At 40.8% G+C, this 25,862-nt stretch overlaps 1 protein-coding gene and 1 pseudogene across 1 annotated transcript in view; one reads left to right on the forward strand and one right to left on the reverse strand.

The window, feature by feature from the left end:
- DLAT (dihydrolipoamide S-acetyltransferase) overlaps window positions 1–24,391 on the forward strand; it is a 34,870-nt gene extending 10,479 nt beyond the window's left edge. Inside the window, 7 exon segments of the mRNA NM_001205730.2 lie at window positions 7,792–7,859; window positions 8,898–8,990; window positions 9,352–9,459; window positions 10,283–10,398; window positions 20,273–20,435; window positions 21,675–21,811; window positions 22,396–24,391. Coding sequence (NP_001192659.2) covers window positions 7,792–7,859; window positions 8,898–8,990; window positions 9,352–9,459; window positions 10,283–10,398; window positions 20,273–20,435; window positions 21,675–21,811; window positions 22,396–22,525 — 815 coding nt within the window. The 3' untranslated portion in view covers window positions 22,526–24,391.
- Window positions 11,340–14,308, reverse strand: LOC101903125 (HIG1 domain family member 1A, mitochondrial-like; annotated as a pseudogene).
- Window positions 24,392–25,862: the final 1,471 nt, after the last annotated feature.

A 25,862-nucleotide genomic window follows, 5' to 3' on the forward strand; every position in this document is an offset into this window, starting at 1 on the left:
TAATAATAGCTTATTAAATAATATGATTCGAATGCTAACAAATAAATAAACCAGTGTTATGGTAGGGAGTAACAAACAGGGTACCTCTATGTCATGGGTTTCTCAGGTGGCACAGTGGGAAAGAATTTGCCTGCCAGTATAGGAGACACAGATTCAATCCTTGGGTCAGGATGGTCCCCTGGAATAGGAAATGGCAGCCCACTCCAGGATTCTTGCCTGCACAATTTCATGGACAGAGGATCCCAGCAGTCCATGGGGTCACAAGGAGTCAGACACGACTGAGCAACTCAGCACAGCACACACATGCACGCATGACCACTTTTGGACAGGATGGTTGGGGAAGATCTTTTTGACGAGGTGAAATTTGATCTGACCTGAAAGATGAGGAGTCAGCTATGAGCCAGCCATGTGAAGAACTGCAAGAGAAGCATTCTGGGCAAAGACCAGCCTGAAGGGGAGAGAGCTCGGTGTGTTTGAGGCAAAGAAAGGAAGCCAGTGTTAATGGAGCATAGTGAGCAGAGTGGTAGGAAATGAGGGCAGAAAGAAACTCAGGGGTAAGAACATAAAAGACTTTACAGGTTATGATATAGTTTGAATTTTATTTCAAGTAGGGCAGGAAGCCATTGAAAATTAAAATGAAGAAGTGGCATAAAATCATTTATTTTTTAAAAGATTGTTTTGGCTGTTCTGTGCAAATGGATTAAATGAAAGCAAAAGTGTCTGTTAAAATGTTGCTGGAGTCGATGGTGGTTTACACAAAGGTGATGAGAATAGAAATGGAAAGAAATGGACAGCTTAACATATGTTTGTGGCAGAATCAACAGAACTTAGGGATTGGATATGAGGGCTCAACAATAGCGACTTCAAAAGATACGTGCACTGACAGTCTGGATAGGGTGAAAAGTGAATGAAGAAGTGGAGATAGCATTGTGGACAACTTAGTCAAGAGCTTTTGCTGTGAAGGAAGGCATAAAAATAGAGATGTACAGTTCGGGAGGATATGAGCTCAAGAATGGCCTTTAGAAAACGAGTGGTGGTAGAACAGCCCTCAGAGAAGGCAATGGCACCCCACTCCAGTACTCTCACCTGGAGAATCCCATGGATGGAGGAGCCTGGTGGGCTGCAGTCCATGGGGTCACTGAGAGTCAGCCACGACTGAGCGACTTCACTTTCACTTTTCACTTTCATGCATTGGAGAAGGAAATGGCAACCCACTACAGTGTTCTTACCAGGAGATCCCAGGGACGGGGAGCCTGGTGGGCTGCCGTCTATGGGGTTGCACAGAGTCGGACACGACTCAAGCGACTTAGCAGCAGCAGCAGCAGAACAGGCCTAGTGTAGAGTTTCTCAGCTGTGGCACTACTGACATTTTTGACCAGGTAATTCTTTGTGGGTTTCTCTGGTGGCAAACCACTTCAGTATTCTTGCTTTGAGAACCCCATGAACAGTACGAAAAGGCAAAAAGATAGGACCCTGAAAGATGAACTCCTGGGTCGGTAGGTGCCCAATATACTACTGGAGATCAGTGGAGAACTAACTCCAGAAAGAACGAAGAGATAGAGCCAAAGCAAAAACAATGCCCAGCTGTGGATGTGACAGGTGATGGAAGTAAAGTCTGATGCTGTAAAAAGCAATATTGCATAGAAACCTGGAATATTAGGTCCATGAATCAAGGCAAATTGAAAGTGGTCAAACAGGAGATGGCAAGAGTGAACATTGACATTTTAGGAATCAGCGAACTAAAATGGACTGGAATGGATGAATTTAACTCAAGATGATCATTATATTTACTACTGTGGGCAAGAATCCCTTAGAAGAGATGGAGTAGCCATCATAGTCAACAGAAGAATCCAAATGCAGTACTTGGATGCAGCCTCAAAAATGGCAGAATGATCTCTGTTCGTTTCCAAGGCAAACCATTCAATATCACAGTATCCAAGTCTAGGCCCCAACCAATAATGCTGAAGAGGCTGCAGTTGAACAGTTCTATGAAGACCTACAAGACCTTCTAGAACTAACACCCAAAAAGATGTCCTTTTCTTTAAAGGGGACTGGAATGCAAAAGTAGGAAGTCAAGAAATACCTGGAGTAATAGGCAAATTTGGCCTTGGAGTACAGAACGAAGCAGGACAAAGGCTAATAGAGTTTTGCCAAGAGAACGCACTGGTCATAGCAAACACCCTCTTCCAACAACACAAGAGAAGACTCTACAAATGGATACCACCAGATGGTCAATACCGAAATCAGATTGATTATATTCTTTGCAGCCAAAAATGGAGAAGCTCTATACAGTCAGCAAAAACAAGACCAGGAGCTGACTGTAGCCCAGATCATGAACTCCTTATTGCCAAATTCAGACTTAAATTGAAAGTAGGGAAGACCACTAGACCATTCAGGTATGACCTAAATCAAATCTCTTATGCCTATACAGTGGAAGTGACAAATAGATTCAAGGGATTAGATCTCATAGAGTGCCTGAGGAACTATGGATGGAGGTTTGTGACACTGTACAGGAGGCAGTGATCAAGACCATCCCAAGAAAAAGAAATGCCAAAAGGCAAAATGGTTGTCTGAAGATGCCTTACAACAGCTATGAAAAGAAGAGAATTGAAAGGCAAAGAAGAAAAGGAAAGATACACCCATCTGATGTAGAGTTCCAGAGAATAGCAAGGAGAGACAGGAAAGCCTTCTTCAGTGATCAGTGGAGAGAAATAGAGGAAATGGGAAAGACGTCGAGAGCTCTTCAAGAAAATTAGAGATACCAAGGGAACTTTTTAGGCAAAGATGGGCTCGATAAAGGACAGAAATGGTAGGGACCTAAAAGAAGCAGAAGATATTAAGAAGAGGTAGCAAGAATATACAGAACCATATGAAAAAGATCTTCATGACCCAGATAACCACGATGGTGTGATCACTCCCCTATAGCCAGACATCCTGGAATGCGAAGTCAAGTGGGCCTCAGGAAGCATCACTACAAAGCTAGAGGAGGTGATGGAATTCCAGTTGAGCTATTTCAAATCCTAAAAGATGATTCTGTCAAAGTGCTGCACTCAGTATGCCAGCAAATTTGGAAAACTCAGCAGTGGCCACAGGACTGGAAAAGGTCATTTTCATTCCAATCCCAAAGAAAGGCAATGCCAAAGAATGCTCAAACTACCGCACAATTGCACTCATCTCACATGCTAGTAAAGTAATGCTCAAAATTCTCCAAGCCAGGCTTCAACAGCATGTGAACCATGAACTTCCAGATGTTCAAGCTGGTTTTAGAAAAGGCAGAGGAACCAGAGATCAAATTGCCAACATCTGTTGGATCAATGAAAAAGCAAGAGAGTTCCAGAAAAACGTCTGTTTCTGCTTTATTGACTATGCCAAATTCTTTGACTGTGGATCACAACAAACTGTGGAAAATTCTGAAAGAGATGGGAATACCAGACCACCTGACCTGCCTCTTGAGAAACCTATATGCAGATGAGGAAGCAACACTTAGAACCGGACATGGAATAACCGACTGGTTCCAAATTGGGAAAGGAGTATGTCAATGCTGTATATTGTCACCCTGCTTATTTAATTTATATGCAGAGTACATCATGCGAAATGCTGGACTGGATGAAGCACAAGCTGCAATCAACATTGCTGGGAGAAATATCAATAACCTCAGATATGCAAATGACACCACCCTTATGGCAGAAAGCGAAGAAGAACTGAAGAGCCTCTTGATGAAAGTGAAAGAGGAGAGTGAAAAGTTGGCCTAAATTTCAACATTCAGAAAAGTGAGATCATGGCATCTGGTCCCATCTCTTCATGGCAAATAGATGGGGAAACAGTGGAAACAGTGACAGACTTTATTGGGGCTCCAAAATCACTGCAGGTGGTGACTGCAGCCCTGAAATTAAAAGACACTTGCTTCTTGGAAGAAAAGTTGTGACCAACCTAGACAGCATATTAAAAAGCAGGGACATTACTTTGCCAAGAGAGGTCCATCTAATCAAAGCTATGGTTTTTCCAGTAGTCACGTATGGATGTGCGAGTTGCCCTACAGAGAAAACTGAAAACTGAAGAATTGATGCTTTTGATCTGTGGTGTTGGAGAAGATTCATGAGAGTCCCTTGGACTGCAAGGAGGTCCAACCAGTACATCCCAAAGGAAATCAGTCGTGAGTATTCATTGGAAGGATTGATGCTGAAGCTGAAGTTCCAATACGTTGGCCACCTATTGCGAAGAGCCGACTCATTGGAAAGATTGAAGGCAGGAGGAGAAGGGGACGACAGAGGATGAGATGGTTGGATGGCATCACCGACTCAATGGACATGAATTTGGGTAACTCTGGGAGTTGGTGATGGACAGGGAGGCCTGTTGTGTTGTGGTCCATGGGTTCGCAAAGAGTTGGACATGACTGAGTAACTGAACTGAACTGGTGACTCGGTGGTAAAGTATCCACCTGCCAATGCAGGAGACATGGGTGTAATCTCTGGGTCAGGAAGATCCCCTGGAGAAGGAAATGACAATTCAGTCTAGTATTCTTGCCTGGGAAATCCTATGGACAGAAGAGCCTGGCGTACTGCAGTCCATGGGGTGGCAAAAGAGTTAGACATGACTTAGTGACTAAATAACAATTCTTGGCAGAGTGAGGGTGAGGCTCCTCTGCATTGTAGCATGTTTAGCAGCATCCTTGGCTCTTACTCGCTACATGATAGTAGCATCCCCCACTTGTAACAACCAAAAAAACTTTTCAAACATTGCCAGATGCCCCTCTGGCAAAACTGCAAAATTGCCTTGTTGAGAACCAGTTGTCCAATAGAAAGGGATAAATTGATGATGCAGAATAATTTGGCAAGGAACCAAGTTCTTAGATGTAAAAGGGGATGAAATTGCTCTTGGGTAGGTATTAGGACAGTTTGTTTTTATAGGAGGGAAGAGAATATGGGGTGGTTTTATAGGTTTGGTGGCAGCGGAGGAGGGTAGAACCTCTCTGGTTGCTGCTATTCAGTAAAATATAAAGTGAGCGAGGATTTCTCTGGTGGTTTACTGGTTAGGACTTGGTGCTTTCACTGCTGTGGCCCGGGTTCAATCCATGGTTGGGGAACAGAGATCCTGCAAGCTGCTCAGCATGGCCAAAAATGTATAAAGTGAGGGGACCTGTGGTAGAATTAGTGTGGGAAGGTTTGAGGTTAGAGAGTGTGAAATACTGTTCTCTGAGATTGTGAAAGTGACTTCAGAAGAAAGAATTTATCTTCTGGGTAGTTTTGTGAGTCTATTTTAGATTTATGTCTCTGGTTTATAGTACAGTCAGTCAGCGAGGTGTGTACTTGTTTCTCCCAGCAATATTGAACAACTGTGGTGCTGGCACTGAGAAGGCATGTGTTACAGAGCTTGCTGGACAGTGATGGTAACAGTGATCCGTAGAGTGTAGCCTGGGTAGGGAGGAAGTGAAGACAGGAGGCTGACAACAGATGATGGGAGTGGAGGAGTCAGTCTTGATGAAGTGGAAGAAAGTTTGCAGTGGGTGGAAGGAATGGTTTAAAATAAGTGAGCTGAGAGGATCAGCAGTTAGTGTTTTCTGACACCCAAGTCAAACATGAAATGTAATGTTTTTTTCCAGACCATCAGTCAGTTCTGTGACACCACCCGGTTAACCAACAGTTCAATCCTATTCTGACACTAATTCTCCAGAGTTAGCATCAGACTCCACAGGTTAAAGGGTCCAGTCCCACAAGTCTGCCCTCATTTCAGGGGGCAGTTTCGAGTCCTGGGGACCACCCATATTTCTTTTCCGTGGGCTATAAACCAGAAGTTCCTAAGACCCCCCTCCTCAGGTTTGATAATCATTAGAGTGATTCACAGAACTCCGCAAAGCACTTTACTGTTGCCTATTTATTGTAAAAGATACAACTCAGGAACAGTCAAATAGAAGAGATGCATAAGAGAGTGTGGGTGCCCTTGTGGGAGCACCACCCCTTGGCACATTAATATGCTCACCAACCCAGAAACCCTCCAGGTCTGGTTCAGGAGTTTTATTTTTATAGGGGCGTGGTTGCCCCTTTTTATTTTTATAGGGGTGTGGTTGATTGTACCATTGTGTGTGTGTGCTCAGTTGCTCAGTCATGTCCGACTCAGCCCGCCAGGCTCCTCTGTCCATGAGATTTTCCAGGCAAGAATACTGGAGTGGGTTGCCATTTCCTTCTCCAGGGGATCTTCCTGTCCTAGGGATCAAACCTACATCTCTTCCATCTCCCGCATTAGCAGGCAGATTCTTTACCACTGCGCTACCTGGAAAGCCAGATTGTATCATTGGCCATTGGTTATTGCACTCAATCTCCAATCCTCACCCCACCCCTTCCCAAGGGACAGGTTGCTCACTAAAGTTGACCAAAATGTGATCATTTTGGGAGAAGCTGTTTTGAAAGCCAAAACCCTGATGTTCAGAGTTTGATTTGTCTCAGAGCTACCCACATTATGGTTTATATTGCTTTGATGCAGAGCATTCTTACGTCACTGCCCCATTTTATCTTCATGACATACCCATGAGCAGGGGCTGGTATAATCTATTCTACAAATAAGACTAAAGAGCAGATGAGATTAAGTGACTGTAGTCATCTGTCTAGTTTATATTTGACAGCAGCCCTACATTTTTCACTCCTAGTCTAGTGTTCTTAGAGAAGGAAATGGCAACCCACTCCAGTGTTCTTGCCTTGAGAATCCCAGGGACAGGGGAGTCTGGTGGGCTGCTGTCTATGGGGTCGCACAGAGTCAGACACGACTGTAGCGACTTAGCAGTCTAGTGTTCTTCCTTTTATACTATACTGCCTAATGACTATCTGTTACTCCTTCCTAGGGAGATAGGCAAAAGAATTTCAAAGATTTCTACCAACTCCTAATAAGACAGGTCCTGCAGTTTCCTCATCTTGAGGAACTGCAGGGTCGAGATCAGCCTTGGTTTCGAAGGAAGGTTATGGTTTCTGTCCTTTGTAATGAGGGTGATCTCATAGTACTGCTGCCTCTGTTCTAAGCTCCTGGTAATACACAGTCTTAGCCAACCAGTTTTCATAATGAAGGAAAGGACTTGGGATGAACTGCACACAAGAATCCTTTTTTTAAACATCTTCTTTGGAAGAAGATGAATCAGTTTGACCAAATTCTTTTAGAAGTGTGCAAGGGTAAAGGGTATTTTAATACTGAATTTCCTTAGAATTAAGATTCAGGATTATCTACTTAGGTGTAATGTTAAACCTAAGAGGCCATGAATGGGAGGAGGAAACAAACTGAATGAAAGTAAAACTTAGCCTTGTTGAGGGAACTTTGAAGATCTTTCTTCATGTGTAACGTGATGGCTATTTCCTTCATAATCTTGTAACACAAGCCAGTATAGAGCCTTGGCTGCTATGAGAAAGTTGTGAATGATGGAGACCACATATGGATTGAATGATTCTAAAAGATGAGATCATTGCATTTGAAAGTTATTCATGCTATTTCATGCTAAAAAAAAAAAAAAAGTTACCTGATTTGTCCAAAATAATTGTTATCATGTCTGTAGAAAGATAATTCTTTAACATCAAATGAATGTAGAACCGAAATGAGATCTTTTCAGAGTTAAGAAAGGGTATTTTGGAGCTAACCAAGAAGAGGTGACCGAAGCTGGTATTTTTTAGAGAAATGTTTAAGGGGCATGGTTGAGGCAGTGGCCCCTTCAGAGGGTCTGTCTCTAGGAGCTTGTGCTTCTGGATCACAGTGCTGATTTCCTTGAGGAATCCGCGGTTCACTCTCACATACGTGGTATTTCTGTGTCTCCTCCAGGGACAGGACCAGATGGCAGAATCATCAAGAAGGACATTGACTCTTTTGTGCCTACTAAAGCTGCTCCTGTGAGTTCTATTTGGCTTTTAAATTCCGGTTGCAGTTTCCTCTGCAGAGTGCTTTGTCCAGCCTGTTAGACCCTTGCATACAGTGAGTGAAATAGCTTAATCAGTGCTGTGTTTTCTTTGTCTGATTTTACTGGCTGACAGTACATAAGTATGAGTGTGTTGTTATTCATATACAAAGGTGCTACGGTGATGGTTTAGATGCTAAGTCATGTCCGACTCTTGAAATCCCGTGGACTGTAGCCTGCCAGGCTCCTCTGTCCATGGGATTCTCCAGGCTAGGATACTGGAGTGGGTTGCCATTTCCTTCTCCAGAGGATCTTCCCGACCCAGGAATTTAACCCTGGTCTCCTGCATTGCAGGCAGATTCTTTACCAACTGAGCTATGAGGGAAGCCCCAAAGATGCTATACTACATTGAAGTTCTTCGAAATTGTTTTTGTTTTTTTGAGTAGAGGTACTAAATTTTTCCTAACATATTATCTCACTCAGACACTATTTTTAAAAGCATGCTTGACTTGGATTTGAGTTTTATGTGGTTAATTAGTCCACAGAGGGATTAAATCCACATAGTCAACTCTGATTAGCAAAGGTGCTAAGATAATCAGCTGTAAGTAAGGATAATGATTTAGTTATTTAGATGTTTGCTTTAAAATGAAAGATTTGTCGCTATTTTTTATTGACATTATTCAGGAAAATACAATACCTTCTTTGTATTTATCTCAATCTTTTCAATTTAAGAATGCTTTGTTTTTCCTGAGGAAAATATTGCAAAAAAAATTGTTTTGATATAAACTAGCCATAGAAAAATGACACTTAAAATATGATTACCCAATTCCAAGTATGAAAATTAAAAACAACTTTTAAACAAGCACAGTCCAGATCTGAGTCCCTTTTGCTCCCTTGGGATAGAAATAGTTATTTTTCTATAAGCCCTTTAATTTTTACTTTGCCATATGTAAAAGAATCACTAACAGTAGTTCACACTTGCTGATGCTAAGACTAAGCCACAGTTACTAAGAACCTTTTTACCTCTCTCTAGACTCCAGCAGCCGCCGTGCCTCCCCCAAGTCCAGGAGTGGCTCCAGTTCCTACAGGTGTCTTCACAGATATCCCAATCAGCAACATTCGCCGAGTAAGAGTATTACCATAACTCCAGACCTCAAGCTGTTGGGGGCATCCTTACTCTGATTGTTCAGTTGTATTCATCGTTTAAAACACTAAGAAGAGACTTTTTAAAAATTGTAGATCTTTGATGATTCATTTAGTAGATGTTTGGTTTGGCCAGTTGAATTCTTAGAATACACAAACCCTGTGTTCTAATTAAATAGTATTACAGGGGGCTAAGTTGTGCTACAGTCCTACATCTTTCAGTTCTAATAATATATCGGGTAAGCATCACCAGGGAGCAGGATAAAGGGGCAAACAGAGCCCTGAATAGATAACGTCTCATCTCAACTCAAGATAATTGATTTTTTAATCTCTTTTCATTTCAGGTCATTGCACAGCGGTTAATGCAATCTAAGCAAACCATACCTCATTATTACCTTTCTATTGATGTAAATATGGGAGAAGTTTTGTTGGTACGGAAAGAACTTAATAAGGTAAAAGGTCCGGAAATTCCACCTCTATAAATTCTAAAAATCTTGGTTTCCCTCACTGAATATTTACATTTTTGTCACTGTATTGTATTTTGTTATAAATGCCAGTTGATGATGGAAAGTGGATGTCATCTTAATTTTAACTTGCAGAAAATATCCTGGAGAATTTTCATTTTCTAACCCTTGATTAAAGCTTATCATTAAAGTCGACTTTGCCATGGATCCATTTTAGCCTAACATAGTCACTATGATTCTTTGAGACTACTTGGGTCTCTTCGGGTAGGTAAGAAACAGTGTGTTTGCTTTGTCTTCATACCTACCTAGTGCTTAGTTATTTTGTAACTTACAGACGCACCTAGAGCACCCCTTGCTGCTGCTAAGTCACTTCAGTCGTGTCCGACTCTGTGCGACCCCTTAGATGGCAGCCCACCAGGCTCCCCCGTCCCTGGGATTCTCCAGGCAAGAACACTGGAGTAGGTTGCCATTTCCTTCTCCAGTGCATGAAAGTGAAGAGTGAAAGTGAAGTCGCTCAGTCGTGCCTGACTCTTAGCGACCCCTACCAAGCTCCTCCATCCATGGGATTTTCCAGGCAAGAGGACTGGAGTGGGGTGCCATTGTCTTCTCCGAGAGCACCCCTTAGCAGGAAATTTAACAGTTGTAATGGTCTACGTTAGAAAAGATGAAAAAGAAATGACTTTTGGTTTCTTTTCATCCTTTTTACCTCAGGACATTTGTATATTCATCCCCTCCCACCTTCTCAAGATTATATAGTTTCAGTCTTCGCGAAGAGAACTTAAGAAACTATAGTGATTTCTTTCTTTTGCAGATGTTAGAAGGAAAAAGTAAAATTTCCGTCAATGACTTCATTATAAAAGCTTCAGCTTTGGCATGTTTAAAAGTTCCTGAAGCAAATTCTTCTTGGATGGACACAGTTATAAGACAGTAAGTATAACCCTTTTAGGGAAGGTGTGTTCTGTATCTATCTATCTGTCTATCTATCTATCTATCTATATATATATATACACACATCAGCAGGTTTTTTTGTGTGTTGTCTAATGTATAAGTAGGAGTGCAGGGAATAAGAAGAAACAATGCAGAGTGGGAGATGATTTCCATAGGCAAAACAACTTGAAAACAACATAAAACTGCTTCTGAGACCATGCCAAATTTAATCAGTAAAGACTACAGATGCTTAAGAGTTCCGGGAAGGGAGATGAGTGTACAGATATGTATAATTAAATTGATAATGACTCTCACAAGGCAGGATTGAGATGGTTTTGTTCACCAATTAGTTCTGCTAAACTTTAGTGGTGGCAAAATTGAAAGCAAAACCAAAAAAGCAGTATCTGTTAATATTACGGTATTATGTGACTGGCATGGTGCTTAGTGTCTTTCAAGTGTTGTCCCATTTAATTCTTAGGACCGCCTTATGAGGTAGGTGCTTTTACTCCTATTTTCCAGATGAAGAAATAGGCTCAGTAAGTTGAGTTACTCCCTGAGTTCATATGTTAGTAAGCAGCAGAACTGGGATTGGAACCAGGATTCTGACTCAGTCTAGCCTTTCTCTACTACGTAGATGGTTTTGTATTATTAAATTTTTATTACAATAACAGTATATACTTTATAATATTAATTCGTGGCTTATGGTGACCTGCTCAGCCTTTATCTGAGATCCACTCCCAAGAGGCCAACACAGCCTTTATTTAAACTATTATTTCTTTTGGTATTTACCTTTATATTTCTTTGGGCTTCCCTGGTGGCTCAGATGGTAAAGAATCTGCCTGCAATGCAGGAGACCCAGGTTTGATCCCTGGGTTGGAAAGATCCTCTGGAGAAGGAAATGGCAACTCACTCCAGTATTCTTGCCTGGAGAATTCCATGGACAGAGGAGCCTGGTGGGCTGTAGTCCATGGGGTTACAGAGTCAGAAATGACTGAGTGACTAATTTTACTTTTCATATCTTTCTTTTTTTTTGATGTGTTCACTTACTTTAATAACACTACATTTACCATTTTATCACCATGGAATGTGAATTCAGGTTAGATAGGAGAATTTCATCAGTACAGCAAAGCAAAGTTTGTGGTATACCAAAGTTTGCATACTGTCTGACCAAACCAGCTTGCTCATAAATCACTTCCATTATAGGCAATTTATTTAACTTATGATTCTTTTAGAGAAAATGAACATACTGCACACATTTTAAGTGTTTTTCATTTACCTTTGCATTAGCACTTAGAATGCACATTTCTATTTCAAAATAACATTTAAAATTATTCTAATATAACAGCAGGAAAATATAATTTTGCAATTACAAAAGAGCTAAAAGGGATCTACAATTAAGTTATTCTCATGTTTACAACTACGATTCTAAAATAAGTTATACTTCAAAGTGGCTGTTACCAGCTTTTTTAGGTTTGGTTTAAAAACACACACAGACTTTCAGGGAGGTTTATAACGTTGTATTCCATGCCGTGTTCTGAAAGGGTTCCTCAAGAGCCAACCAGCCCTTAAAACAGTACTTAGTCCATAAGGCAGTCAGAGAATTTTAAACTAAGTGGGGTAAATAGGATTCCTACATTACATCAAAAGCATATGATTATTCTGCAGCCACTGGGAGCATTTTCAGGATTGGCATGTTGTCTTCTTCAAAACTAATTTCATCAGAAGGGTTTAAGAAGGTGGACACGTAACACTAGCAAATATATTTAAAAGTGACATGTTTCTTTTGTGCTAATCTGACTCCCCTGAGTGACCTAGCTAGTGAACTAGTCACCAGTAACTTGGTCACCAGGCAAATCAAGCCTGCAAGAAAGGAAGCCAGTATTCAAATTACCATGTTCTTATCTGACCCAAATAATTTATTTTCAGCAGAAACATATAACCTCAATATGAGATGTCTAACTAAAGCAAGCACTGCCAAGACCAAGATGGCATCTCCTCTTCTAAGGTTTAGGTTTTGCCCAGAATTCTTGATACGGGGAATCGCCCATATCAAGAGCCATTGCTCCCACAACAAAGCCTTGGACTGCCACACGCATGTGGGTCAGGTGAACAGACAGTATTTCTCCTGCTCTTCCATATATGTTATCCATATGCAATGATTGCTGCAAAACGTGCCATTCCAGTGGGAACAGATGGTGCCTCTCTAGGTTTTCAGATGAGTGTAGATCCCTGATCTTCATCATATGAAGAAAGAGAAGCGTGTCGCTTGACATGGTGGTTGAAGAATCTTAGACAATTACAGGACGTTTCAGGTTCCTACTGGCTTCTGACCTGGCTCCCACATGTGCCGTCTACCTTCATATTTCTACATAACATTTTTCTGTTGCCTTTTTGTCAGTTTTTCATTTCATTTATCACCTTTCTGTTTAAGAAGGTTAAATTTTAGCTTTTTTGTACCCTCTTTACAAACACATATACACAACCCATCATCCAACCAGATTGATTATAGTATAGATTTTTAAATTGCTTATCATCATTTCTTTCTGAAGTTTCTTTCAGAAAAAAAAAAAGTTTCAGTTTCTATCTGAAACTCCCCAGGAAAACTAAACGTTTCCCGAGACTGAAAAATGGTTTACTGATTCTGATTTTCGTCTTGGTTACCCTGCCATTAGAGAACATCTGAGGGTCTTACTATTCTTTAGAGACTATATTAGTTTTCTAGGGCTGCCAGTACAAATTACCACAAAATTTGTGGCTTAACAAAAATTTACTCTCCTAGTCCTGAAGGTTAGACGTGTGAAATTAAGGTATTAGCAGGACCATGCTCCCTGCACAGGGTCTTGGGTGAACTCTTGCTTGTTCTCTCCAGCTCTGGCGGCTTCGGGCATTCCTTGGCTTGGGGCTGCATAGCTCCAGCTTCACATGGCCTTCATGTGTCCGTGTCTTCCCTTCTGTCTCTTACAAGGACAGTTGGCATTGGATTTAGGGCCCACCCAGATAATCCAGGGTGAACTCATCTCAAGGGCGTGAGTATATCAGTGAAGACCTTTTTACTAAATATGGTCACATTAATAGACTCTGGGATTAAGACATATACATAGCTTTGAGAGCACGGTTGTGAACATTTGACGACAATTCTTTGTACTGACATATGTCTTCATTTCTTTTGGGTAGACTCTTTGGAGTGGAATTGCTGGATTGTAGGGTAAATTTATGTTTAACCTTTTAAGAATATCTGAAGGAAACACTACTTAGATGAAAGGATGGTGGTTGCAGCTCAAGTTCTATGAATTATTTATTAATCCTTACCAAATGCCCTTCATTTATTTGTTCATACAGCTATTTAACAAATATTTATTGAACATACAGTGTTAACTGGATTTTGTTGTTGTTCAGTCGCTTAGTCTTGTCTGACTCTGTGCAATCTCATGGACTGCAGCACACCAGACTTCCCTGTCCTTCACCATCTCCCTGAGTTTGCCCAAACTCACATCCTTTGAGTCAGTGATGCCATCCAACCATCTCATCCTCTGTCGCCCCCTTCAGCCCTCAGTCTTTCCCAGCATCACGGTCTTTTCTAATGAGTTGGTTCTTCGCATCAAGTATTGGAGTTTCAGCATCAGCCCTTCCAATGAATATTGAGGATTGATTTCCTTTACGATTGCCTGGTTTAGTGATGAACAAGATAGGAAACACCATCCCTACTCTATTAGGAATATTTTTAAACATTATTGTAATAACAGGATAATTTAATTAAGAAAGCAGTGCTGCTGTGTGATACCTTGGCCAGAGCCCAGCTGTGGTAGCTGCTGAGTGTCACTGTAATATTAGAGCAGGTCCCTATGTTTGCAACTGGCAAAAGCCTGCTGCCTCGGGCCAGCTTGGGCACACTGAGGGGTTTGGTACCCATAATCTCCAAAGAGCTGGAGTTCTTTTTTCATGTGAAGTTTTAATTTTTCTAAGTTGAAGGATAGTTGATTTATAATATTAGTTTTAGGATTATGACACAGTGATTCAGTGTTTTTGTGTATTGTACTCCCTTATAAGGTATTACGAGATAATGGCTATAATTCCCTGTGCTCTATAATATATGTTTGTTGCTTATCTATTTTATACATGGTAGTTTGTATCTGTTAATCACATATGCCCAATTCGTCACTCTGCCCTTTCCTCTATCCTTTGGTAACCACTAGTTTTTTTTCTCTGTTTCTGTTCGGCAAGTATATCCATTTGTATTACTTTTTACATTCCACATATACAATATACAGTATTTGTCTTTCTCTGATTTATTTCCTGAAGCATAATATTCCCTAGGTCTATCCATGTGGCTGCAGATGGTAGAATTTCATTCTTTTTTTATGGCTGAGTAATATTCCTATGCATGTGTATATGTGTGTGTGTGAGTGAGTGAGATGTCTGTTGTCTGTTGATGGGCACTTGGACTTGGGTTTCTTCCCTATCTTTAATTGGTATGTTCATTTTTCTGGATATATATACCCAGGAGTGGAATTGCTGGATCATATAATCAGATCAGATCAGATCAGTCGCTCAGTCATGTCCGACTCTTTGTGACCCCATGAATCACAGCACACCACGCATCCCTGTCCAACACCAACTCCCGGAGTTCACCAAGACTCACGTCCATTGAGTCAGTGATGCCATCCAGCCATCTCGTCCTCTGTCGTCCCCTTCTCCTCTTGCCCCCAATCCCTCCCAGCATCAGAGTCTTTTCCAATGAGTCAACTCTTCACATGAGGTGGCCAAAGTACTAGAGTTTCAGCTTTAGCGTCATTCCTTGCAAAGAAATCGCAGGGCTGATCTCCTTCAGAATGGACTGGTTGGATCTCCTTGCAGTCCAAGGGACTGTCAAGAGTCTTCTCCAACCACAGTTCAAAAGCATCAATTCTTCAGCGCTCAGCGTTCTTCACAGTCCAACTCTCACATCCATACATAACCACAGGAAAAACCATAGCCTTGACTAGACGGACTTCTGTTGGCAAAGTAATGTCTCTGCTTTTGAATATGCTTTCTAGGTTGGTCATAACTTTCCTTCCAAGGAGTAAGCGTCTTTTAATTTCATGTCTGCAGTCACCATCTGCAGTAATTTTGGAGCCCAGAAAAATAAAGTCTGACACTGTTTCCACTGTTTCCCCATCTATTTCCCATGAAGTGATAGGACCGGATACCATGATCTTCATTTTCTGAATGTTGAGCTTTAAGCCAACATTTTCACTCTCCACTTTCACTTTCATCAAGAGGCTTTTTAGTTCCTCTTCACTTCTGCCATAAGGGTGGTGTCATCTGCATATCTGAGGTGACTGATATTTCTCCCGGCAATCTTGATTCCAGCTTGTGCTTCTTCCAGTCCAGCGTTTCTCATGATGTACTCTGCATATAAGTTAAATAAGCAGAGTGACAATATACAGCCTTGACGTACTCCTTTTCCTATTTGGAACCAGTCTGTTGTTCCATGTCCAGTTCTAACTGTTGCTTCCTGGCCTGCATACAGATTTCTCAAGAGGCAGGTCAGGTGGTCTGGTATTCCCATCTCTTTCAGAATTTCCCACAGTTTATTGTGATCCACACAGTCAAAGGCTTTGGCATAGTCAATAAAACAGAAATAGATGTTTTTCTGGAACTCTCTTGCTTTTTCCATGATCTAGCGGATGTTGGCAATTTGATCTCTGGTTCCTCTGCCTTTTCTAAAACCATCTTGAACATCAGAAAGTTCACGGTTCACATATTGCTGAAGCCTGGCTTGGAGAATTTTGAGCATTACTTTATTAGCGTGTGAGATGACTGCAATTGTGCGGTAGTTTGAGCATTCTTTGGCATTGCCTTTCTGTGGCATTGGAATGAAAACTGACATTTTCCAGTCCTTTGGCCACTGTTGAGTTTTCCAAATTTGCTAGCATATTGAGTGCAGCACTTTCACAGCATCATCTTTCAGGATTTGGAATAGCTCAACTGGAATTCTATCACCTCCACTAGCTTTGTTCGTAGTGATGCTTTCTGAGGCCCACTTGACTTCACATTCCAGGATGTCTGGCTCTAGGTCAGTGATCACACCATCGTGATTATCTGGGTCATGAAGATCTTTTTTGTACAGTTCTTCTGTGTATTCTTGCCATCTCTTCTTAATATCTTCTGCTTCTGTTAGGTCCATACCATTTCTGTCCTTTATCGAGCCCATCTTTGCATGAAATCTTCCTTTGGTATCTCTGATTTTCTTGAAGAGATCTCTAGTCTTTCCCATTCTGTTGTTTTCCTCTATTTCTTTGCATTGATTGCTGAAGAAGGCTTTCTTATCTCTTCTTGCTATTCTTTGGAACTCTGCATTCAGATGTTTATATCTTTTCTTTTCTCCTTTGCTTTTCACTTCTCTTCTTTTCACAGCTATTTGTAAGGCCTCCCCAGACAGCCATTTTGCTTTTTTGCATTTCTTTTCCATGGGGATGGTCTTGATCCCTGTCGCCTGTACAGTGTCACGAACCTCATTCCATAGTTCATCAGGCACTCTATCTATCAGATCTAGGCCCTTAAATCTATTTCTCACTTTCACTGTATAATCATAAGGGATTTGATTTAGGTCATACCTGAATGGTCTAGTGGTTTTCCCTACTTTCTTCAATTTCAGTCTGAATTTGGCAATAAGGAGTTCATGGTCTGAGCCACAGTCAGCTCCTGGTCTTGTTTTTGCTGACTGTATAGAGCTTCTCCATCTGTGGCTGCAAAGAATATAATCAATCTGATTTCGGTGTTGACCATCTCGTGATGTCTATGTATAGAGTCTTCTCTTGTGTTGTTGGAAGAGGGTGTTTGTTATGACCAGTGCATTTTCTTGGCAAAACTCTATTAGTCTTTGCCCTGCTTCATTGCGTATTCCAAGGCCAAATTTGCCTGTTACTCCAGGTGTTTCTTGACTTCCTACTTTTGCATTCCAGTCCCCTATAATGAAAAGGACATCTTTTTTGGGTGTTAGTTCTAAAAGGTCTTGTAGGTCTTCATAGAACCGTTCAACTTCAGCTTCTTCAGCGTTACTGGTTGGGGCATAGACTTGGATTACTGTGATATTGGATGGTTTGCCTTGGAAACAAACAGAGATCATTCTGTCGTTTTTGAGATTGCATCCAAGTACTGCATTTTGGACTCTTTTGTTGACCATGATGGCTACTCCATTTCTTCTGAGGGATTCCTGCCTGCAGTAGTAGATACAATGGTCATCTGAGTTAAATTCATCCATTCCAGTCCATTTTAGTTCGCTGATTCCTAGAATGTCGACATTCACTCTTGCCATCTCGTTTGACCACTTCCAATTTGCCTTGATTCACGGACCTGATATTCCAGGTTCCTATGCAATATTGCTCTTTACAGCATGGGACCTTTCTTCTATCACTAGTCACATCCACCGCTGGGTATTCTTTTTGCTTTGGCTCCATCCCTTCATTCTTTCTGGAGTTATTTCTCCACTGATCTCCAGTAGCATATTGGGCACCTACTGACCTGGGGAGATTCTCTTTCAGTATCCTATCATTTTGCCGTTTCATACTGTTCATGGGGTTCTCAAGGCAAGAATACTTAAGTGGTTTGTCATTCCCTTCTCCAGTGGACCACATTCTGTCAGACCTCTCCCCCATGACCGGCCCATCTTGGGTTGCCCCACGGGCATGGCTTAGTTTCACTGAGTTAGACAAGGCTGTGGTCCTAGTGTGATTAGATTGACTAGTTTTCTGTGAGTATGGTTTCAGTGTGTTTGCCCTCTGATGCCCTCTTGCAACACTTACCGTCTTACTTGGGTTTCTCTTACCTTGGGCTGGGGTATCTCTTCACGGCTGCTCCAGCAAAGCGCAGCCATTGCTTCTTACCTTGGACGAGGGGTATCTCCTCACCGCCGCCCCTCCTGACCTTCAACGTAGGATAGCTCCTCTAGGCCTTCCTGCGCCCCCGCTGCCATGGCTCCACGCCCGCGTTGGGTAGCTCTTCCCGGCCGCCCCCCCTGACCTCGGACGCTGGGTATCTCCTCTCGGCCGCCCCGCCTGACCTCGGACGTGGGGTAGCTCCTCTCGGCAGTTCCTGCGCTGTCGCAGTCTGGTACTCTCAGCTGCTGCCCCTGACCTCGGACGTGGGGTAACTCCTCCCTTCGGCATGGGGTCCTCCCGGCGCAGCCGCCGGCGCTTTGGCGCGCGCCGCACGGCGCAGCCGCCGGCGCTTTGGCGCGCGCCGCACGGCGCAGCCGCCGGCGCTTTGGCGCGCGCCGCACGGCGCAGCCGCCGGCGCTTTGGCGCGCGCCGCACGGCGCAGCCGCCGGCGCTTTGGCGCGCGCCGCACGGCGCAGCCGCCGGCGCTTTGGCGCGCGCCGCACGGCGCAGCCGCCGGCGCTTTGGCGCGCGCCGCACGGCGCAGCCGCCGGCGCTTTGGCGCGCGCCGCACGGCGCAGCCGGATCATATAATAGTTCTATTTTACTTTTTTAGGGAACCTCCATACTCTCTTCCTATAGTGGTTGCACCAGTTTATTAGTGCATTCTCACCAACAATTTATAATTTATGCTTTCTCACCCTTTTCTTCCTTGCCAACATTTGTTAACTTTTTTCTTAATTGCAGAACACTTTAGCAGGGGCCCTTACACAGACAACCCCTATGGAGATCATGATACAGTTCAGGAGTTTGGAAACTTGGTTGGGGGGGGGAATATAATTCTTTTTTAAAAATCTTTATTGTGATATTTGGGCTCCCTGATAGCTCAGTTGGTAAAGAATGTGCCTGCATTGCAGGAGACCCCAGTTCGATTCCTCAATCAGGAAGATGTGCTGGAGAAGGGATAGGCTACCCATGCCAGTATTCTTGGGGTTCCCTTGTAGCTCAGCTGGTAAAGAATCTGCCTACAATGTGGGAGACCTGGGTTTGATCCCTGGGTTGGGAAGATCCCCTGGAACAGGGAAAGGCTACCCACTCTAGTATTCTGGCCTAGAGAATTCCATGGACTGTATAGTTCATGGGGTCGCAAAGAGTTGGACATTACTTAAGTGATTTTTACTTTCAGTGTGAAATTTAGCATTTTCTCCTATTATAGAGAACAAATCAAAGAGGTGTTTTAATACTTGTTCTGATAACCAAATAAAATCGAGTTGTTTTCATATGCATTGTAGTTGTTATGGATGTCTTAAAATATATCACTACTTCAAAAGCATAGCCATAATTAGATCTGCTGCAAGATTTTTGAAGCACATATATCACAGTTTTGTTTTTTGAATAGTTCAGTAACTGAATTTCAGTATATTTTGTTTGGGTTTTTTTTCTTTTTTCTTTTTTTAAGTATTTTGTTTCTTGTGTTTAAAAATTCTGGAAGGGACCCAAATGCAACGGTGTCTGTAGCATAGAAAAGATTAGGAATCCTGCTTTTATGTTCTGAGACAGCACTACCTCCCTACCATGCGAGCACTCCTGTTTCTGCCCCCGTGCAGTTCTTTCCCTTCAGTCTTCCTTTTATCTGCTCAGGCTCTGCTTGCAGACGAAGCTCTGGCCAGTCCTCTTCATCTCGTAAATCTAAGGAGTTCTTTTCAGTTCTCACTGGATGCTGAATGTTTTTTCCCCAATTATGTTCATGATGTTGGTCAGTGCCGATAAGGGGTAGTTAGTGACTACAAGTGAAGCCAATCTACGGACACGTTGCTCATTCATTTTTAAAATGTGCAAGTCTAAAAAAATAAAAGTGCAGGTCTGAGAGAGGGCATAGCAAAATTGAAAAACCAGGCAAGATCTCTCTGGCTAAAAAGTAACACAGACTGAATACCGCTATTCTTGCTTAACCTGACACAGACTCTTAACAGTTGATGATTATTGAGTTTTACTTTTCTTTTTTTCTTTTTAAATAGAAATCATGTTGTTGATATCAGTGTTGCAGTCAGTACTCCTGCAGGACTCATCACACCTATTGTATTTAATGCACATATAAAAGGACTGGAAACCATTGCTAATGACGTTGTTTCTTTAGCAACCAAAGCACGAGAGGGTAAACTACAACCACATGAGTTCCAGGTAAGGTATTATGTATTTACTTTATGAATGTTACTATGCTATTTTAGTGAATTGCATTGTTTTTAAAGTTGGCCTTTGCTTTTATTGCATTTTCCACTTTTTGATTCTGCCTTGTGTTCTCACTGACAGAAGGTCTTGAAAATAAAGAAAAATTGAGTAATCTATCACAAGCTGAAAAAAACATTTTTAAGTAGTGTGCAAAAGCCACACAACTGACTTGTCTTCATGTTGCTATGGTTGTGTGTTTTCAGAAAAGTGTACCCCATTCAGTCTTTTCTTTTTTTTTCCCTTTCACCTTTATGTGTAATTAGTAAATAGAAATTGTATATATAAGGTGTACAACTTGATGTTTTGATATATGTATACTCTGTGATCGTGACAAGGTAATTAACGTATCTGTCACCTCATATACTTACCATTTTCCTTTTTTAATGGTAGTTGAGTCCTTTTTTTAGAAAATATATTATTGAAGTATACTTGATTTACAATGTGTTAATTTCTGTTGTACAGCAGAGTGTCTCAGTTATACATGTCTAGCAATGGCACCCCACTCCAGTACTCTTGCCTGGAAAATCCCATGGACAGAGGAGCCTGGTAGGCTGCAGTCCATGGGGTCTCGAAGAGTCGGACACGACTGAGCGACTTCACTCTCACTTTTCACTTTCATGCATTGGAGAAGGAAATGGCAACCCACTCCAGTGTTCTTGCCTAGAGAATCCCAGGGACGGGGAGCCTGGTGGGCTGCCGTCTATGGGGTCGCAGAGAGTCGGACACGATTGAAGCGACGCAGCAGCAGCAGCATACATTCTTTTTCATATTCTTTTCCATTATGGTTTGTCACAGGATATTGAATATAGTTCCCTGTGCTACACAGTAGGACCTTGTTGTATATCCATCCTGTATCTAATAGTTTGTGTCTGTTAATCCCAAACTCCCAATTGAACTCTCCCCCCGCCTTAGCAACCATGAGTCTGTCTCTATGTCTGAGAGTCTATTTCTGTTTCGTAGATAAGTTCACTTGTGTCGTATTTTATATTGCACATATAAATGATACCGTATTTGTCTTTCTCTTTCTGACTTGCCTAGTTTGATAATCTCTAGGTTCATCCATGTTGCTAAGAATCCCTTCTTAAAGTAAAACATCTTAAGGTCTTTTCACAAAACATTTGTCATTTTTTCTGATTTATATTGACAAGCAGTTACCATGATCTGTTTTTAAATTTTTTTTTTTCCCTTTAGGGTGGCACTTTTACGATCTCAAATTTAGGAATGTTTGGGATTAAGAACTTCTCTGCTATTATAAACCCACCTCAAGCATGTATTTTGGCAATTGGTGCTTCAGAGGATAGACTGGTTCCAGCAGATAATGAAAAAGGGTAAGTGCCAAAATGGAGAGGGAGTTGTAAACTTACTTTCATTACAGTATCCCTGGCTTTGAGTCTTAGGTTTTATAATTATTGGCATGGCATACTGGAGCTTCACACAGAGCTAGATGTAAGCACAGAGTGAAGTTTCTCAGGGCACCAACTCTTCTTACTTTGCTATTTGAGATGGGAAGTCTTATTTACTCTAGGTCAGGGGTCAACATAATTTTTCTTAAAGAGCCAGTTAGTAAATATTTTATTTTTTCTGGGTCACACAGTTGCTATTGCAAATACTCGGCGATTGTGGTATGAAAGCAGGCACAGCCAATACAAAAATGTATTCCAGTGAATCTGTGTTTGGTGGGATTTGGCCTATGGGCTGTTGTTTCCTGACCTGTATCCTTCAGATGGTTGTTTGGTCTGTTTCTTCAAACTATTGATTTGAGCTAGAGATGTACAACCCATGAAGAGTAGGAGAAAAATAATGTTACCTGGTTGGGATTGTAAGTTAGGAGCTGGCATTTGGGCTGGTTACTAGCTAACATCTAGTGATTGCTTTTAGAATACCTAATAATGTTTTTTTAATCTTTTTCTAGATTTGATGTGGCCAGCATGATGTCTGTTACACTCAGTTGTGATCATCGGGTTGTCGACGGAGCAGTTGGAGCCCAGTGGCTTGCTGAGTTTAGAAAGTACCTTGAAAAACCTATCACCATGTTGTTATAATTAATCCAAGAATGTCTAGACTCGCCTAGGTCACACTGTTTCATTCTTACCAAGGTATTAATATGTCATTAAACGGTGGTTCTCTTTTTATTTTAAGGTTAATCAGTTATTTTTGAGTCTGTCCAGATAAGTTATTTGTAATGGGCATTACGAATTTTTTAAAATGCCAATACATCCCAATATTGTGCACATTTAATAAACACCAGATTTTAAGCTGTGTACTCCAGGTCAAGGGGCCTATGGCATAGCCCTTTGGTGGTAAGTCCTTCCACTGGAAATGCAGAGGTAGAATTGTGGTTCCCTATTGAGACAGGCACATAAAAGTAACCTTGATGAGACCTTGAGGTTTTGAAATTTAATTAACTCAAATGTTTTGATTAGATTTGAGAAAAGAGAAGTCAGGAAAACTACTTCATTTGGAGAAAGGATTTGAACTGAAACTTGATTTTGGAATTTAAACCTAGTTAAAATTTTTCTGTTACATAAATCTTGGTTTATCATGGATAAGAAGCATGGAGAACTTGAAGGAAAATATGAGAAAACTTTAAAAGTCAACATTTTCATAGGACTGTTCAACCAGCTGTTCTTTGTTGTTTTTCTATGAATTCAGAAATGGTTGTTTTCTCCTCTTGAGATGAAGATATAAATATGAACCAGCTCCTTGGTATAAGTGAGAATTTGTGTGTGTATCTATTTAAATGTGTCATTGTGAGAGCAGAATTCTATAATTGCCTCAAATAAAAGAATATGCTTATAGAATTTAACAGAGTGAACTTGTGAAAGTAGAATTTTTCCTGTAAAATTAACTAGTGGTTACTTGCAAATGAACTAAATTACTAGGATTTATTACTTAAATACTTGAAAAACTTGTATCAAGTAACTGTGGAATGGAATAAGTGTATATATGTAAATATGGTTCCTAGTGAGATATGTGCCAAAGTCCATTTATCATCAAGTTGTACCTGAAAAGAAAAAGGGGAGAGATACACTAGTGGACAGTTTGGAGTGATAAAAGATGATGACTGGAACAAACTGGTCATTTCTACTTGGATAAAGTGGAAAATGTTAAATGTGTACAAAAAGAAGTGTTCTATGTTTTTCCACCCCAATGTTGTCTCATGTAAAATAAGAAAACCCTAAAATCCTGTCAGAGAGAAAAAGATTATTTAGGTTGTTTGCTACCTTATCAGCCTAAATATTTATTTTCCATTTTCTTACAATTTGCCTTTCTGTAGGGGGGTGGGGGGTGGTGATATTCAGGATAATAAAAATGAATTAGAAACATTATTGCAGTTCTAGACTTTCTATGGAATTGATGTGACTTAATAATAAATTTGGAATTGTTTATGACTATTAGCAAATCTGATCCTCCTTATAAAATGTAATATGCAGAACTGTTCCCTGAAATTTAGGCCTTTCAATGTGGAATCTGTTTCTAAATGTTCATTATTACATGGCGCACAAGTGACACTCGATATATTCCAGGAATATTTTCCTTGCCGTATTATTATGAAAATAAATACGTTAATCTGACTTTTCAGTAGTGATTTTAGCTTGAATTGAAGATTATGGAGAAGGAACAAACTTACGACAAGGGACCATCAGTAGTATGAGCCACATCTGGTTCAAATACATGAAACTTCAAAGATAATTCATTATTTGGTAGTGTTTATGGCTCTGTTGTTCCCTTGAGAGAAAAATTTAAAAGTTGCATTCTAATAAAAATTGTTCTGAGTTAAAAATTAACCTGAGCTATAATCTAAATTTGGATTCAGTTTATTTCCCTTACCAGATGGAATGAACAAGTCTTAGAAATAGTGTTTTGGTTCAAATTAGATTGTTTGAAAAATTAAACTATATGTTTTCAACATGTCTTGTCTAATATTTTTGATTTTTTGGTAATTATTTTTCACATTAGATTTTTTAAGACCAGGAACAGCTATATACATGGTAAGCTCTTAATACAGATACATTTTGAGTTTATAGAATTGGTAAAATAAGTTCTGAATTTGGGAGCATATAATCTAACCTTCAGGCTCAAGGAGCCCTCTTGTTAGGAGGTGGTACATAGCAAGGAAATGTGGTCTGGCTCTGCTAGCTATAAACTCCATTCCTGAGGTTTGTGAATGAAGTAGTATCCCAAGGCCTGGACTACAGAGGTTGACCAGTGCGAGTGGTCCCAGGAATGTGCTGTAAGGAATTCTCATCACTCAGTAATGCATAAACTCTGGAGGACATGAGAAAATAATTACTACTGATTCCTAATCTCTAAAGCCAAGTTTGTAGAAGAGTCTGGTATCTAAATCAAGGATAATTCATGTTCATCTCAAAGTTTTCAGTTTTGAAGAAGAAATATCTTGATAAGATTCAGATTAAACTGCTCAACTGTTCATTATTAGCTGATGCTCTTCCTGACCAGAGTTTTGCTTTTTGTAGGGAGGGGGAGGTGAAGATGTTGTAAGTGAAGGTATTTTGGAAAACTAGGATGTAAGTTTACCATTTTATCGTTAAGCATACTAGATCTTGTACTCATTAATAAGTACACAATTACATAACTCCTGACGTAAGTAGCACCTAAGTGTGAGAGTGCAAGAGTAGAGATTCAGCTATTTCTGTGTAAGTAGGTATAGGAACTTATAGAAATTAAGTTTGACAGTGATTTTGTAGAAGAAAAGCTCAAAGTATTCTAGGTCTTTTGAAGGATAAGTATAGCATATCACAGTTCTAGAAAACTTTCCAACTATAAATTATCCTATTGCTAGAAAAATTCAAGTCCACACCAGGTTTAAGAAAATTACTCATTTCTGATTATCACAGGTCAGTTACTGTTATCACACACTTTAGTTTCTAAAGTTAAAAGTTTTAAAATTAATGAGAACTTTATTTAAAGACCTTATGTTGAATTAGAAACATAATTACAAGGAGAGTGTTTTGTATTTAGAAAAGACAAGGGATGTTTAAAGTTTGGTGTGAATGTTGCTTACTTGGATATAAATTGGAAAACATACTTCTGTATTGAACAAAGAACTGATAGATGAATGGGAGTAAAAGTACATCACTTCTGTATTTTAAAAGTTATTTTCTTAAGAGAAAGGCACTTGTCCCAAAGTCAGCCCCTTTGCCTTAAATTAGAGTTGGATGTATTTTATGTCTTACGTGTAATAATACCCAATGACTGTCACTGCATCGCTTTATCTAATCCACAGACAAGTCCATACCTGATATTAAAGGGAGGTAGGCCTGGGTGGCTTGGACTCCTGGCAGAGCTTGCTTTATAGAAGTACAGAGGTTCACAGAAGCAAAGGTTTACACATTACACTGGTCCTACATCTTTACT

This window comes from Bos taurus, chromosome 15 (assembly GCF_002263795.3).
Source record: "Bos taurus isolate L1 Dominette 01449 registration number 42190680 breed Hereford chromosome 15, ARS-UCD2.0, whole genome shotgun sequence".
In the NCBI taxonomy this organism is placed as follows: Eukaryota; Metazoa; Chordata; class Mammalia; order Artiodactyla; family Bovidae; genus Bos; species Bos taurus.